The sequence below is a fragment of the Ipomoea triloba genome, chromosome 7, assembly GCF_003576645.1.
Source record: "Ipomoea triloba cultivar NCNSP0323 chromosome 7, ASM357664v1".
In the NCBI taxonomy this organism is placed as follows: domain Eukaryota; kingdom Viridiplantae; phylum Streptophyta; class Magnoliopsida; order Solanales; family Convolvulaceae; genus Ipomoea; species Ipomoea triloba.
The window spans coordinates 23,842,314-23,860,798 of NC_044922.1; the positions used below are offsets into that span (position 1 = coordinate 23,842,314).

General features: G+C 34.3%; 1 protein-coding gene across 1 annotated transcript; it reads left to right on the forward strand.

The window, feature by feature from the left end:
- Positions 1–2,763: 2,763 nt before the first annotated feature.
- On the forward strand, positions 2,764–8,884 carry LOC116024842 (protein CUP-SHAPED COTYLEDON 3-like). The gene is made up of 3 exons (XM_031265851.1): positions 2,764–3,009; positions 7,223–7,488; positions 8,193–8,884. Exons 1-3 carry the CDS (start codon positions 2,841–2,843, stop codon positions 8,592–8,594), a joined length of 837 nt encoding a protein of 278 aa, XP_031121711.1. The 5' UTR covers positions 2,764–2,840; the 3' UTR covers positions 8,595–8,884.
- The last annotated feature ends 9,601 nt before the right edge of the window (positions 8,885–18,485 follow it).

The window sequence follows — 18,485 nt, forward strand, 5'->3', positions numbered from 1 at the left end:
TTTTTAGGTTTGCACATTTAATTAATTAGTATTAACCTATTGCACATTTTCTTTTAAAAGATTGGACTTGCGAAAGTGCACTGCACTTGGGGTTTCAATTTTAGAATATATGACTGCGTTTTTTGTTTTATTTGGTTTAGGAGTTCACTTTTTACTACTTAGAGTCTAGCATTTACGATTTAGATTTAAAATTTAGATGTTTCATTGATTTTTTAAAATTTATCCAAGTTTGCATATTTAGTTGTTCATATTGCATATTTATGTATTCAAGTTTTCAAAGTGAATATACGATAATTATGATAATGCCACAGTATTTTTTTTTTTAATCTAATTTGATTTGTGTGATTTTTACAAATGTAAAGATGAGATTCATAGGTGCACCATAGATCACTCATAAGTGTACCACACCTCAGCACTTAGTGCACCACTGAAATATATATTGTGCAGGAAATTACTAAAACTCTACCGCCTTTTTTTCAATAGTGCACTATAGACCAGCACTTTGTGGGACACCACAATTCATTCAAACGTGCACCATAGAGCACTGATAAGTGCACCACACCCCAGCTATTAGTGCACCATCGAAATATACATTGTCTAGAAAATTATCAAAATGTCACTGTATTTTTTTTAATTAGTGAACCACATACCGACACTTTCATGTACAACATAATTCACTCAAAAGCGCACCACATATAGCACTCATAAGTGCACCACACTCCCAACACTTTGTCACCGTCGAAATATACATGATGCAAGAAATTAAAATGTCACCACATTTTTCTTTTCATCTTTATTGAAGCACTCATAAGTGCACCACACTCCCAGCACTTAGTGCATCGTCGAAATATACATGATGCAAGAAATTAAAATGTCACCACGTTTTTCTTTTCATCTTTATTGATTTTTAATCGTTGAGTGTACATGAGTGCATGGGATAGCAATATCGCATTTGAACCAATCTCACCATAAAAAGAAATAATAATAAATAAATGTGTTTCTGATGGCTAGTCTGAATCCCAACCTCAAGGGTTGGCTGGTGAAACTCTATCCCTGATCTCTTCTCTCAAACTTTACCTTTGTGACCAGTTGAGCTGCTCATGCAAGCAAAAAGAAGTTTGTAAAGTTTATTAGGCAATGACAAAAAAGTGTATACATCGAGTTTACAGAGGAAAAAAAAAGGTTTGATAATGAAGAAACAAATCGTCTATATATAGAATTGTAGTAGCTTAGGGTGAAGAACAAATAGTCTAGCAGGTCTGTAGATGATGGTTTTTAGTGGACTGAATTTAAGTAAGGAAATAAAGTTTGTAAAGTTTATTAGGCAATGACAAAAAAGTGTATACATCGAGTTTACAGAGGAAAAAAAAAAGGTTTGATAATGAAGAAACAAATAATCTATATATAGAATTGTAGTAGCTTAGGGTGAAGAACAAATAGTCTAGGTCTGTAGATGATGGTTATTAATGGACCAAGCTCATCATAAAACTGGGATACTACCAGGGAATAGGTGTAGGAAATAAATGCCAAAGACCTTCTAGTCAAGTGACATGAAGTGACTCTCCCAAATGGGAGGTCATGACCTTGAGTCTTAGTTAAGGCGATATTAATTAACTCGTTGGGCTTCTGTAGGTTGAGAATCTATATACTACAAAGTCATGATTGAGGATTTTAGTAAAAAAAAATGCGAAGTCAATTTTATAATTATTATAAATTTAAAAGTTTACAATATTTATAAAATTGGCTCCGTCCCTTTTTCCCTTATTTTTCAACAATCCTCAACTGTTGATCTATGCAAATGTATGAACCCTCATCACCCTTGAAATATTGTAAATGGACTACAAGTGCCCTAGTTTAAATAACTAAAGACATAAATACGGCTCAAATTAAAGGGCCTAATAACTAATGGGTTGGCCATACAACGAGGAAGCTAGTTAGAAGTTACCAACCAAGCAGGCAAACCAACAAGCCACAGCCGCACACGTGCTCCGATCCCTGTCAGTCGTCACATTTCCCACTAGTAAGTATATCATGTCACGCAAAGAAGTCGGAAGACTACCAATTGGCCATCCACTACATGCACTAATTAACCAACCGATCAATAATTAAACTGCCCACAAACTAACCAACTGCCTAAACCTGCCCTCGCCAGCCCACCATGGTCCAGCCAGGATCATGGTGACCCGCTATACCAAAGTGGCAAATGGCTAGTCGACTGAAGAACCAACTATCGATGTGCAAGGGCCAAATTGCCACACCCATCCCAAAAAATCCAAAATATTATCAAAATGTATGTTGAATTTATTTAAAATTTACTATGAAATGGGACATGTCAATTCAAATAAGACTAGGAAATTTATGCAATAAAAGTAAAAAGGAGAGTTTTGGAATGGAGTATTTGGAGGTTTTGCCCAAAAACTAGGATTTGGATTTGGATTATCCCCATTATAATATAATTAAAGTGCATTAAGTTTTCTTTCTCCCCCTTGAAAAAACAAAGTTGCTTGTGACTTTAGATTTTCTTGAAAGTTCCAAGTATGACAATAACGAACTATACAAACGCAAGCTACATACTATATTGATATGCTAGCTACATGGAATATAATTAATATAAACAAATAATTAATAAAATGAACGCATCGCATCATCTTACGTTATCATATTCCATGTGGCAACAAAGGGCGCCCTGTATGGGTGGCGCTCTCTCTCTATATATATCATCCCATCCAGAATTATTTTATCCCACAAATTAAAACCAAATAATTCATGAAAACAACTTTCCTTGTTGTTGAAAAGTGAAAAACCCATAAAAAGAAAAAAAAAAAAAAGGAAATCAAAAAATGGGGTTAAGAGACATCGGAGCCACACTGCCTCCTGGGTTTAGATTTTACCCAAGTGATGAAGAGCTAATCTGCCATTATCTGTACAACAAAATTGCTAACCAAAATGTTTCTAAGGCCACTCTTGTCGAAGTCGACCTTCACACCTGCGAGCCATGGCAACTTCCCGGTACGTATTTAGCTTCTTCTTCTTCTCATCCTTAGCTTGCTTTTTTGCCGGTGACTGAGAATCATGTCGTCAGGTTCTAGAGCTTTTTTTTTTGGGTAATTTCAAAATTTTAAGACTTTAATTGATAGTTAAAACAAGGGTAGAATAGAATAACGATTCTTTTGTTTTTGTTCATCAAAACATCCCCTATTTTGTATAGCTAGACTAACTAGGGTTCTTCTTCTTCTTCCTTTTTTTTTTTTAATTTAATTTTTTATCATTTAGCTTGCACGAATAAAGACACACAATTCATATAGCCGGATCAAGTTTCATAATAATAATAATAATAATAATAATAATAATAATAATAATGGGAACAACCTATTCACTTTATTAATTTGAGCCCATCAGCTATAGGTAACTTAGGCTGGTTTACCTCCTTATGGTCCTTTGCCGGCTAGGGTCACAGGGCGAGGGTTTACTCACTACTCACACAGTCAGGAGTGGGGTTTACCTTGTTAATCCAAAAATAATTTGAGTCAGTTAATTTTGAAAAATCTAGATTGATTTACCTCGGTCTTTTGCTGGTTAGAGTCAGAAAGTGGGGTTTACTCAGCACACACCATCGAGCAGTGACAGCGGGTTTTCCTAGTCACTCAAAATAATAATAAAAATAATAATAATAATAATAATAAATGAATAAATAAATAAGATTGTGATGGTAGGAAGCGTAGGGTGTTTGATTTATAATTTGATGGATAAAAGAAAATTATGAGATTAAAGGTAGGGAGAAAATTGGAGGAGAATCTTGGTAAAGAGGCTATCCTAGTGCAGTACGTGACTTGAAAGAAAAGGATGTTTGTACACATTAATTGATTGAGGTTCAATGGATTTACTTCCAGATTTGTAGAAATTGGTATAATTTCACAGAATTAGAATTTAGAAAATATGTAAGTAAGAAAAAGAAAATATGTTTTGGGAAATATTTTCTCTTTCATACTTCTTTACATATAGCCATTTATAGAAAAGTTTCTGTAATAAGGAAATTCAAAACAAAAAACTCTTTTGTACATATATAAATAAAAATAAAAATTTTAATATATTGTACTAATCTGTCATGTTTTAAAATATATTTTTTTTAAAATAGTTTGCATTTTTCTCAAGTTATTGAAGCACAAAGAGTCAATATTGTCCCTCTTCGAACTCAAACCCATGCTCTCCCATATAGGAAAGTCACTTTTTGTGCCAATAGACCACTAGATCATTAGCAATTAACATTTTGTTAATATTCACTTTGTTTTTTATTTTTATAATAACTAGTTTTTCTTATGCGCGATTCGCAAAAAATAGGTGCCCAATATTAATATTTTATATTAAAATTTTAAATTTATTTAGATTTTAGATATTTAAATTATTGTAAATAATAATAATGTAAAATATTTTTATAAATTTTATATTTCTATTTTAGAAAATAACTAACATATAACTCCAATATATAATATGTATATATTATTATTATTATTGAAGAAAATAAGAAAATATATAGTAGATGCATGTGCATGGTAACAATAGTGGAAAAGATAACGGAAATTATAACGATAGGGATATGTTTGTCTAATATATTGTAAAGTACAACTTTTATAGCATAATGTACAAAAAAAAAAAAAAAAAAAAAACTTAACAGACAAAACATACATAAATGAAGAGTATAACCTTCATTCACACTTATTATGTTTTTAGATTAGATTAGAAGTGTGATTCATAACTATGTCTACCTATGGTTATTTTCTTTTGAAAATAAATGCTTCTCTCTTCTCCTAAATGTTTGCATCATTAAAACTTTTTATATTTATTGATTACTTGTGAATTAGCTGACTCACCATGAATTTTTTATTATGTAAAAAAAGTTACATAATAATCAAATATAAAAAGAATAGTTTTATATATATTAGGTTTAGGGGTGAATATTACAATAGAAATTTTGAAGAGAATCTAGCATGACTCATTTTTGTTCAAGCTTGATGGATTATGGTATAACAATGTAGAAATTCATATAAATATTTTTTTCATTTTAGATTATTTATTGTTATAAAGTATCCTTAATTTATACACCATATGAATTACTAGGTAATTACATTTATTAATACTATTATTAAATAAAACATTATGCTTGAGCAAATTGATTAATGACAAAAAATAATTTTTAATTTAATTTCTTCAAATTCCCCTTTTGTTAGTGCAGCTGTTTTCCTAGTTAATTCACTTCCAAATTAAGTATTTCTCTTAAAATTCCTTTAATAGCCAACTTTCAATGAACTTGAGAAATCATATCGTAATTCAAAAATGGTTAGTAATCATGAAAATTTATGTACAAATCCTTTAAGATAGCACCAGTCCAAGAATATCTTATTAGCCCAAAATCAGTAAGGAAATTCTCACCCCAAAAAAAAAAAAAAAAAAAAAAAAAAAAAAAAAAAAACCCACATTCAAATTATCCTTTTCTCTGTAGGCACAAATGCACAATTATTCTCATACATTAAGACAAAATCGTTATTCTCATACTTTCTCAACTTACTGAATCATAAGGAGTCAATACACTTATTGAGTTCGAATCTGATGCCTCTTATTTCTTTAAAAATAATTTATAACTTTCAAATTTAGATTTTTTGTTTTTAATATAATTTTTAAATATATATAAAATTTATTTATTAATAGTAATTAAATTATTTGAGTAAAATGTGATTAATTGAAAAAAGGAGTAAATGGGATTTGGATGATAGTATAATATATTTAAATTAAAAAAGAATTGGAATAGTATGTACGTATAGCACAGGCAGCTTAGGTGAGGAGAGGAGAGGACACGTAGGGCATGAAGTGAAGTTGATGGAAATGGACTGCCTGCCCACCAGATGAGATGAGCATTAATTTTAAAAAGCTAATTAAGGTTAAATAAAATAAAATAAAATAAAATAAAAGCTTAGCTTGTGAATATAATTTTGTCTCTTAATTAACTAATATATAATCTTATTAAGAATTTAAGATAGAGTAGTACAATATATAAGCTTTGGTGTAAAGGAAACATGTGAGTGTAGGTGTTTGTATGTAGAGATTCTGTTCTGATCTGACAACTACCTAAACGACCAAGCTTTCTTCGTCATTTCCTAATAATTTTGTTGGGAGGATTCTCGTACAAGACATACATACATTGAGAATTGCTAAACATTTTCTTCTCTTTATTCACACCTCACTTCTCTCCTCTCTCCTGTCATGTCCTGTCCTCTACTCCTCACATCAAATTCTTGATTGCATGTCCTACACAAACACTGTCAATGTGCTGGCACAACCATAATAACCAAAATACTTATCATATTTTTCGATCCCTAAATAAGTATATATATTTTTTATAGTTGATTTGATAAAAAAGAAAGGAAATAAAAAGTGGGTCACTTTCAAAATCAATGATTAATCGGTAAAGTAAATACAGTAGGGCACCCCCAATTGATCAGGTTGTTAATTTGGTAATCAGAAGGTTACAAGTTTAACTATTAACGGAATAGTCTATTGACCCTCTTGATTTGAGTCGATCAGCTATGACCTATGATGACAACCTGGGTCAATTTTTTCATTGTGATCCTTTGTCAGATAGGTTCACAAGGAAGGGTTTACTAAATCCACGTCCTCGAATAGTGATTGAAGGTTTTCATCGTCACCAAAAAAAAAAAAAAAAAAAATAGATGCAATATATATCTATAAATGAATTAGTAAACTCTTTAGATTATTTTACGTGTTCGATTTAGTATAGAGAATATTTATAGATTTAGAGACCTAATATGATATGCATTTTTTAACATTATTGATCATTTGATTTGTTCGTTAGTTATTATTATAATGATAAGTTTATATTTTATTTTTAATTTCTTCTGGGTGTGCTTTCTTGAAATCTTAAATTAAAGTTCTTGATAATATTTAAGATCTGTTTCTTTCTTCTTTTAAAAAAAAATTACATTTTTGTCCGCGAATTATATATATGATATAAACTTAGTTTTTGAGTTATATATTTGATCTTATCTGACTCTTAAGTTATGCTGAAAATGAAAATTTTAGTTTATTAGAGACTATTTTTATCACCAATATGTCATGACATATTTGATCCTTTAAGGACTAAATTGGTCACTTTGCACATAACTGGCAAATTATATCGAAGTCTAACATATTAATGTTTGAATAAATAAAGAGGTGGCAAAGCTGAATTCGAGCGAGTGGTACTTCTTCAGCTTCCGTGATCGGAAATATGCGACGGGTTTCCGTACCAACAGAGCCACCACTTCCGGCTACTGGAAAGCCACCGGCAAAGATCGGACGGTGATTGATCCCACAACTCGAGCAATCGTAGGGATGAGAAAAACTTTAGTGTTTTACAAGAATAGAGCCCCAAATGGCATCAAAACTGGCTGGATCATGCATGAATTTCGCCTGGAAAATCCTCATATTCCCCCCAAGGTATATATTCTCTTCTCATTTCTTTTTCCTTTTTCCTTTTTTTTTTATAATTAAGTTAATGGTTGGCAAATTATAAGTTTGAACCCCAAACTTAAAGGCCCTTCGCGCTTATGTTATTGGGTTCTATGAGGAGAAGTAAATCGTTGTTGGGCAGAGGCCATAGAAAGGCCAAGTCAAGCAATTGGTGGCTAGGAGATTGTTCGGCGGAGATCGGAAAAGGGTCAAGTCCAGCACCCTGTCTTTTGAAAATGTGGTGATAGTATATAAGGAAATACAGTTGTGCATTGCTGTAAGATATATATAGCTTTTGGCATAGTGGGTAAGCACTAACCTAAGGGGTGTAGTTGAGTGGAAGGACTCATATATCTTTAACTAAATGTTAAGGGTTCAATTATTGGCTTTTGAGTGTATGGAGCAGTCTTAAATCTCCAAGCCAATTATCACACTCAATAGAAGTGCCTACAATTCAGCTAGGGGACTAGTCACTATATTTGACGAACCTAACAGCACACTACACCCTTATATTAGAAGTGCCTACGTGGGACACTACACTCTTACCTTCAGACTTTCGGCCAGAGAATCAATCGCTATATTTAACAGTGAAAATTCTTGATCTATGCGGGACACTACACCCTTACACTCAAACTTTTGACCACTGAGGTATGGTCCAAACTTAATGGTTAGTTTGCTAATTATGAATGCAGGAAGATTGGGTACTATGCAGAGTGTTCCACAAATCCAAAACTGAGACCAACAACGAAAACAACATCACGTACGACGACATCGCAAGTGGCAACTTGGAGGTTTGTTTGCCGTCCACCGCCGCCTACCGTCCGGTGGCGGCGGCGTACTCTCACTCCCACAGTCCACCCAACCAAACCCAAACCTCAACCACTGCTAACTTCTTCACCGGCGCGCCGGCAGATCAACGGGGATTTCCCCAATCCTCGCGCCACAACACCAACGTTGCTCCCTCGTCTAACGATTACGAGTTCTTGTTCGACGACATGAATTTCGAGGATCATCCAAGCATGCAAGACGGGGGAGTTCATTCCAGCATTGAGGATATGCGGTTTGATGATGAAAATGGGTTGGCTTTCATTTGATCCCATTATTATTTATTTAGGTCATTATGCAGAAAACTAAAAGGGGGAAAAAAATAGTTGAATTAATTATTTACTAAATTGTGATATATCAATCGTGTTGTGTAGTGTTTGGAAATTGTGTTTGATTGCTTTTTTTTTTTTCTCTTCAGTGGTAGGGTTATGTTTCTTCAATGGTAGGGTTATGTTATTCAAATTAAATGGTAGGAATATTGTGTGTACATAATTATTTCTATTTTTATTTAGTCTGGATTTGGTGTAAACTGGCAGTCATAATGGTATTCTTTCCTCTATATCTTTGCTTTTCTTTTTTTTTTTTGGTTTTACCACGAGCAGTCCTGATCAATTCTAATTGTAGGAGACATTTTAAGCGGAAAATTATACCATGGACCAGGGTCTACAAGTAACCTTCAGATTTTGTATACGTGGTTGACACATTCTGTACATGCAGTTCAGGGCCGATTTTTTTGATTTGCGTGGCCCTGTGCTGGTAAATAAGTGAGGCCCTATCAAAATATAAATAAATTGCGAATTAAAGCAAAATTGCAAAGAGAAAAATGTAAAAAATTTAATTTTGGGCCAATATAATCACAAATATATATATTAACTATTAGGTCATGGCTGGATTAGGGCGGTTGCACAACTTGCACGCCCTAAAATCCAGCCCTGATGCAGTTGACAGTTTTTGTACTAGTAACTATTATATTATGTGTTAGCAATTACCAAGTTATTTGTTTACATGTACATCAATGGTTAATTATAGGTACAGAATGTTTTAACTGAAGGTACATAATTTTTGTATCAAGGTTCACAATGCAATATGAACCCTGGTCCATGCCTCCACGGTATAACAATTGCCTTTAAGCCCGTATCATACTCAGACTAATTCCTGTTCGCACTGGGTCAGACCAATTAAGGGGTTAACCGTTCACACTAGGCCAGCCCAATTAAGGGGTAAAGTACGTAGTGCTAGCCAAATTGGTTTTTCCATACAAGAGGAGGTTTGAACTCCCGGTCTCTCTATATATAGGAAGGGGTTCGGGTGCGATAAAAGCCTCAGGTGAGAAGTGAGATAGAATCTCAGCCGCAGATAAAAAAAAAAATTGCCACCTGCGAACTTCAATAATCTGCACTAGAAGAAGGGAAAATGTGCACTAGAAGGCAAAAATACGCACGGGAGGCACAAAGATGTGAAATAGTTATTGAAAAATTAAATTTAATATAGGATCTTCAACACAAATCATAAACGACCATATATAAATAATAAACGCACAAACAATATTCAACTCAAATTAGTAATTAGTGATCAAGATTAATTGATCTTTCAAAAAAAAGTTCGTCATCTACAATTAAAAAAAAAAAAAAAAGTTCTGGAAGGCACAACAATGTGCACTGTATGGCATAAAAATGTACACTGGAAGGAGAAACAATGTGTACTGTATGGCACAACGATGTGCTCTGGTAGAAGGAATAATGTGCACTGGAGAAGAAAAATGTGCACTATATAGCATAACAATGTGCACTAAAAGAATGAACAATGTGCACTGTATGGCATAACAATGTGCACTAGAAGAAGGAAAAATGTGCATTGTATGACATATAAATGTGCACTGAAAGAGGAAAAATGTGCACTGGAAAGCAAAAAAAAGATTAACTTACTTACACAAAATTACAATAATGCCACCGTATTTTTTTTAAAATCTCCGATTTGGACCCTTGAAATTATATTCGTAGATTGAGTCTAGATCAAGGTGGACCCTGGTCCTAAACGACATTGAATTGTATATTTTCAATATTGGAATTGTGAATTTTCATAATGTAAATTCTATTTTTAAGTCAAAACACATAACAGCTGTAGAAGGGAATTTGTGAATAGAAAAGATTAAATTGTGTTTTTTAGTATTTGACTACAGTATTTGAAAGGAAATTGTGAATATAAAACAAGGTTATTAATTACATATATGTTAACATTATGTGTTCGTAGTATACAAATTGTGAATTTTTTAAAGGTAAATTGTGAATATTTAACATGTAAATTGTGTATTTACGTTGTTTTAGACCCAGGTTCACGGAATAATTTTCCGTCTAGGGACGTGTTGGGCGAGCTATTCAATTAGGCCGAGGCCGAATCTCTAATTTCTATAATTGCCTAAGTATTTGTAGCCCGTGGGCCGTGGCATACTGGCATACTCTAGGCCCAAGAGTTCAAGACCTTATTAATATAACATTATTTTTCCCTACCGATTTTCCCCACTCATTATGGTCCACACAGCCTTGTGGATCATACTATCAAATAATTGACATTCAATATAAAAATAATGTACATTCAATATAAAAATAATGTACATTGTATTAAGGGAATATACATTATTTGTGTACTGATTGTACATTATTTTTATAGTATAAAAATAATGTACATTCAGTACATTAAAAATGTACATTTTATTATGGTGTACACAGCTGTGTTTTGCCGATTTTCCCATATCAAACCAAGTTTTATGTTAAATCCTGTCCATTAAAACCCATCACTAATATGAGCTAAATTTTTTAAGTTTAACAATTTTATTTCAATCTTTTCAATTTTATGAAATTTTAGCAGGGTGTATTCAATTTAAGCATTTATAGACTTTCATCATAATTGAATACGCCTTTACAAACTTTCATTACTTTTTCATGATATATCATATAAAATTCTTATGAATTGCAAAATGATAAAATTTTAAAATTTCCCTTTCTGTTCTGCAAACTTCAGACACCCGGACAGACACCATCCCACATTTATCTCAGAAGGAAGAACGTTTCGGAAAATTCTCAGCATCATCAAGATTTTAAGCCCTAAACATGCTTATATTTGTAGTATCATTCACCATCACCAAGATTTTTGGCCATAAAGCACATAATTTGTCCAAATTTAAATAATACCTGAAAGGAAATCACATAAAGCCATCCTAACTACTGCAGCCATACAATGTTTGATACAACATTAGGCAAAGCAGGAAACAACTCAGGTGCAAACTAGAGATGGAAAAATGTTGATTCTGAGGTGCTTTTAGTTGAATGGCCAATGCTTCCAAACCTGTAAAATGTAGTTAAACCATTAAGCATATATTACTGCATTAACTTTCATATAGAACATACAAAAGAGTGTAAAATAAGAAGGGCAAGACTTTTACACTGCTCTTTTTTAGCAAAAAGTCATGGTCTTTAAATCAATAAATCCAAAAAAAAAAAGGCAAGCAATAAAATTCCTAGATTCAAGTTCTTCACTACAGAAACTTGCCCAGAAGTTAAGAACACATACAGTTTTTCACCCTTTGAATTGCCATTCCCTGCGGCACATGGGGCAGTGTGCCTGAGAAGTCTGTGAATTCACCCACTTCAAGATACAGTGAAGATGAAATGCATGGTTGCAAGCACCCCAAACTGCAAGACAACATTTAAACCACTTAAGTATCAGAAGTAGGCGCCGGCACAGGCTTAGCTCACTAGTTCAGTAGACAGTATTTGGGAGAAGAATCAGAAGTAAGCTACCCATACGAACTATAAGATTAACATTTCGTCATTCCATCCTTGTAACATAAGCATTGAAGGTAATCTTTCATAAAAGACATTAATTGAGATACCACTGACACTGTCACTCTTTATTAACCACTGTCATTCTTTATTAATTATTACTAATCACTTAGTGGACCAAGTGTCATACAGTTGCAAGGAGAGATTTGAATTGAAAGTTTAAACCAAGAGAGTGTTGGTAAAAACCCCAAAATATAATGACTGTCACTTGTCAATAAAGGCTATGAGCTTCAAATTGTATAAAAAAGCTAGATCACTCATCTTCAGCAACTATCTTGGAAGCTTTATACCCCAAAAGCATTAAGCAAATGCTTGCTAATTTAGGAATATCTGGAATGCATCACAAACATATTTGAAAAATTTCGCACGGGGCAGGGGAAAAGGGTATCAATATCAATCCCACAAGAATTAGAAGTCTGAACTAGACAGTATTGTGATAAACTGCAAAGAAAAGTTAGACTTAAGGGCAATATAATGGTAGATATAAAGAGTAACCGCTTGGAATCCTAATAGAATTAGAAAACTAATGGCAATACAATGGTAGGCGTAAAAAGAGTAACTACTTGTCACCCTACTAGAAATAGAAACAAAGCTTAACAATTATGGTGGACTCATTAAAGGCATAACAATAAGTACTACACATTTACACAGCCACATGACCATATAATCAAAATGTGCACAAAATACACGACAATAATAGCAGACTCAGTCACACAGACAAAACATCCTTAAGAAACAAGCACATATAGATCAAAACATCCTTAAAAGAATAAATATGCATTATGCATATGATGCAGAAACTTGAAAAGTGAAGAAAAAGTGTCACATAGGACAGGCTCTAAGGCTTACTTAAAGGGCAATCATCCCCAGGGATTTTACAATCAGGACAACAGCCATCAAAGGCCATCCTACAAATTCCACAAGTCTCATCCTGTGCATCCCATGTCCATGAAGCAACAGCATGCCACCTATAGTTTTTATTGACAAAACCAAGAAAAGAAGAGAGTATTAAAATCCCCCACAATTTAAATATTAGAAAGTTGAGTAGTATCAAGCTGAGACAAAAGAAATACTCTGTTTGTAGCCGCGCACATTACAACGCGAAAGAATTGGTCAAGTGAAAACTGATTACACACAGAAAGTTAAGCCGGATAATCAATGCAGAACTGACAGGCCATCTCAAGTATTTCTGGCATACTGAAAATTAGTCCAGCCGTACAAACAAAAAAAAAACAATAAAGAAGAATAAAAATGAAACAAAGTTTGTATAATTGTATGCATATCCAGATCAAACTTCGCTATTGGTCAAGTTAGAAACTAATAATAAAAAGGTTAAGACTTCATGAGTTCAAGAAATTCATACAGAATATCGATGCATTGAAATGGCGGCCAAAGCCTTAACTAGAAAATTATAAAAAGCCAAATTGATTTGAGTTTGAAGAATTCGGGAATTTTGTTAATATTACTTTTTGAGTCAAACAAGAAAATTTGGGACAACGAAAAGCATCAATATAGTTCCAGTAGATCATAAACAGCAGCCAAATTATTCAAAATGCATATGACAAGAAGGATACGTATAATCTTGACTTTCATAGTCTCTTCCCTGCAAAATTAGAATTACAGTCACAATTACTCCTATATTCACAGACACTTGGGACTTATAGTGAATTCGAAATCAGGCAAACCCCCCAATGAGAAAGAAATGTGATTGATGAAACTACATTTCGCAGTGTAGATGGACACTTGGGACCTATTGTGAATTCGAAATCAGGAAAACCCCCTAATGAGAAAGAAATGTAATTGGTGAAATTACCTTTCGCAGTTCAGATAAATGGGAGTAGAAAATTTGAATTCCTGAAGAGTGAAGCTTGAGTATGAATGATTGTGAATTAGGGCTTTTTAAAAAATAATTATAATAATGATGAACAAATGTTTAAAATGGTGGCGGCTGGAATATGATCTTTTTCCTCTATTTTTTCCCTCCATTAATTAATTTTTTTAAAAAATAATTGCATATAATATATTTATTCAAAATACGAGTTAATTCTAGCAGAGGTTCTTTGTCTTTAATGTCAGTTCCAAATTTAGTCTCAAATTATCATTTTTATCATTTAACACCATAGACTATCATATTTTGGACACTTTTAGTCGTTTCGGACTTTCGGTGACTTTATCTGGCGAAATCCTATTTTAAGAAATGGTATTTTCGTCTCTTCAATTTTTTTTTCAATGAGTTAATTCAAATGAAAGTCTCTTATCTTTGGTGACAATTTTAAATTTAGTCTCAGACAATAATTTGTCTTTTAACACCCAAAACTATCATATTTTGGACACTTTTGGCCATTCCGATGACTTTTCTTCCGGCGAAACCCTATTTTAGAAAATGATATATTCCAATGACAAAGAAGATAGTTCTTTCTTCTTCTTCTTTTTTTTTTTTTTTTTTTTTGCTCTACAACTATAGTAAAAAATTCACATAATCATTAACTAAAGCAATAGCGATCAGACTGAAGCTGACTAGTGGCAACATCATGAGCTTTCCAACTACGTTGCAAAATGATTCCCCAACGCCTAGAGGCCCACACATACTCAGTATTGCCATTGATGAAAAACAATTTGGGGTCGGGTTGAAGGAGATCAGATGAAGACAAGAGTTGGGTGAAGGAGATGGTGCAATCCACGGCTGAAGTGACGAAAATTGAAAAGAAAAAAAAAACACAAAAACAAAAATATTGCACAAAATCAAAAAAATCCTCGTGGGTTTTAATTGTTGCTGGTGGCACTCTGGTCCTTGATTTTAATTTTTTGTGGCCTTGTTTTCTTTTGAGTTTTTTTTTTTTTTTGGTTTTGACCCCTTATTTATCCTTTCATGAAAATTGGAGCCTCAAAGAGAGCTCCAAGATCATACATCACATCCAAATAATCATAGTTAGACGTTTGGGCATAGGCCACTTACTTACCTTAGTATTTGTTTGTGTTAGCTCCAATCCTCGTCTGTTCTGTCTATGCCTAAACAACTGTTGGGCTCTCCTGCTCACCCACCACATTGTCTTCTTCTAAAGCCAGGCCAGAAAATCTATTCTTTGGCATTCTTGGTTCTTTATTTTCTTTCCTCCATTGCATCTTTCCTATCAACATGTACTCTGGGTACATCTATTCATCACCATCTAAAGCCCATGTTAGAGAGATTTGTGATACATGGGAGGTTGAGAGATTAACTCCTAGCATAGGGTTTCTTGAGTTTGAATGTGTGGTTATCATCCTTCATTTCTCTATATAAATAGCCTAAATTATACAGCTTTAGAGTATTAGTAAACACACTTAAATATTCACTCGTACAGTGTTCTCTCTTATTAACTAACATGGTATCAGAGTCATCGACAGTGGGGTAGTTGTGGTCGAAACTGGGAGACGACACCGGAGTATGGGTTTCGCAGTCGACGGGGTCCTCACGCGCCACTGATGGAGTCTCCACACGCCGATGCGTGTGGTAGTTTCCAACGTCTTCTCTAGTCACGATTTATATAGCTTAGCTTGTCTTCCTATGCTGAGTTTGCCCAGGTATGGTTTGGGTATAAGGTTGTGATGGGGTATTGGAGTATTGTTGAGGCAATACAGGCGTACGATATTTTTTTTTCTTTGTGCTTTGCTGAGTTTTATTTTGCAGAATGACTGAAGGAAAAACCATAACTATAGTATCTACCCCTTATAAATTAATTGATATAATGCTTGCTTTAGATGGGTCTAATTTTGTTGAGTGGAAATTTTTGTTTAAAATAAATTTGGATAGCATGGGTAAAGACGAGCATCTAACTCAAGAGTGTCCAACAGAACCTAATGATGCGAAAGAGTGGAAAAATAATGATAAAGCTCTTTTGTCTCGTATAATTAAAAAGGTGTTTGGCTGACTATAGTGTTGCATCTGGCCAAATGGTGAACTTTGATAAGTCTAGTATCACTTTTAGTGCAAATACCAGGACTGAAGTATGCATGCATGTGGCAGGGGTGCTAGGTGTGCGACAAGCAAACGACTTTGGAAAATATCTTGGTCTCCCATCTTTCCTAGGTCATAATAAGTCAGCAGTGTTCCGCTACATTGAACAAAGGGTCCAAGATAGGATAAATATGTGGCAAAAGAAGTTCTTGTCGAGGGCGGGTAAGGAAGTTTTGATTAAATCTATTGCTCAGGCCATGCCGATATACACAATGTCTGTTTTCCTATTACCTAACTCTGTCTATACTGCCATCGAGAGGACTCTTAATAGGTTCTGGTGGGGTAAGGCTTCGAGTGGTGGGAAAGGGATACACTGGCTCAGCTGGACTCGAATGACTGTTCCGAACTATAACGGAGGGTTAGGGTTCAAACGTCTTCATGAGTTTAATTTGGCGCTTTTGGCGAAGCAGGGCTGGAGGTTACTTATTAATCCTACATCTTTGGTTAGCCGTATCTTGAAGGCCAAGTATTTTCCAAACACTTGTTTTCTCAATGCAACTATTGGGCACAACCCAAGTTATTTGTGGCGCAGTATATTAGCTGGCCAGGATCTATTACGTGATGGTGTGGTGCGTCGAGTGGGCAACGGAGAGGATACTTTGGTCTGGGATTGGCCTTGGCTTATTGATAAAGAAAATCCGAAGCTTCAAACACCATGCGTGGAGGAATTAAGAGGAACTCGAGTCTGTAATCTTCTTACACCTGATGGTGTATGGGATGAGGACTTACTACGAGACCTTTTTGTTGAAGATGATGTTGCGAGAATCCTACGTACTCCTATCTCAACTAACTATCCAGACTCATGGTGTTAGAGTTATGACATGCATGGATCCTATTCGGTTCGTACTGGTTACCATACGCTCACCCGTAATTATATGCAGCAAGAATCTTCGCTGGAATTTACTGACTGGAGGAGGCTGTGGAATCTTAAGGTGCCACCCAACATCAAGAACTTTCTATAGCGCTGTGTTCGCAATCTGTTACATGTTCTAGAGGTTTTGCGTACTAAGCATGTTTCTGTCGGTGGTGGTTGTGTGTTGTGTAATGCCACGATGGAAACATTGGAGCATATTTTGTGTGAATGTCCCGTGGCTAGTCAGGTTTGGGGATCTAATAGCATTCTGCATGGTATTTCTTTTGTGAATTTTGTGAAAGCTGAGTTGGCCAACCAAGACTGTGATCGTGGCATACGTATGGCTGCCATCTTTTGGTCTTTGTGGAGGGTGCAGAATGATCTGGTATGGAATGGCAAAACTTGGGCACTTAGCATGATCAAAGCTCATGCCAATTTTCTTATGATTTCATGGAAGCAGACTTACAATTCTAGGATGCATTATTTACAAGGTAATACCCCCTCATCTTCTAGCAATTGGCTATGTCCTCTGCAAGATCGTTTGAAATGCAATGTTGATGCTGCTCTTGTGGATGATAGTGTGAGCTTTGGAGTTGTGCTTAGAGATCACAGTGGCAGATTTGTTGCTGCATGTGCTGGTCAGTTGAATTGCGTTCGGGATCCCTATCTAGCTAAATCCATGGCGGTGAAAGAGGCTCTAACTTGGCTAAAGAATCGCGACATGGCTAATGTCATTGTCGAGACTGATTGTTTAAATTTTAGTTCCACTTTTAATTCACTATCTACAGACTACTCTTATATTGGTTTGATCATTAAGCAATGTCGTTTAATTGCAAGGGACATTGGAGACATTGTTGTTTGCCATGTCAATAGGTCAGCGAATCATGTGGCTCATGTGCTTGCACGGACGGCTAGTTCTTTCCCTGTCCTTTCTATGTGGGACTCTGTTCCGCCGAGTTGTATTTCGCATTTGGTTTCGTTTTGATGTATTATGAAGTTGTTGTTTTCAAAAAAAAATAAATTGTATTGATAGGAATATTATATTATCAATGCAATATTGTATGATTGTGAAGAAGCTTGGAAGTTGATAGATAAATGGTTTTGTGGAACACAAAACTTAAAGAAATGTGTTTTTTCCTTCTATGTTGATTTAGCAAATCGTCATAGTACAAAATAAAATTAACTTAATTACTTTTCAGGTAAACTATGGTCATGTCAATTAACTCTTTTTAAAACAATTTTAAATATTTAAAAAAAAAAAAAAAAAAACCTCATCTCCGGGTAAGTAGTTTTTATTTTTTATTTTTTATTTTTTAATTTCAAACTTTTTAAATATTTAAATTTTTATTTTCATGTGTAATTTAGCTAATTTGACTTTTATTTTAAATTTAAAAAATGCTATTAAAAAAATCAGATACGTCGGTGGAAGGGTCGGAACTCGGAAGGACTCATGTCTACGGAGTACATTATGACC

Coding starts and splice junctions, on each gene's coding strand:
- LOC116024842 (XM_031265851.1), top strand. CDS start 2,841: ATGGGGTTAAGAGACATCGGAGCCACACTGCCTCCTGGGTTTAGATTT. Junction 3,010..7,222: donor CGAGCCATGGCAACTTCCCG/GTACGTATTTAG, acceptor GAATAAATAAAG/AGGTGGCAAAGCTGAATTCG. Junction 7,489..8,192: donor ATCCTCATATTCCCCCCAAG/GTATATATTCTC, acceptor TTATGAATGCAG/GAAGATTGGGTACTATGCAG.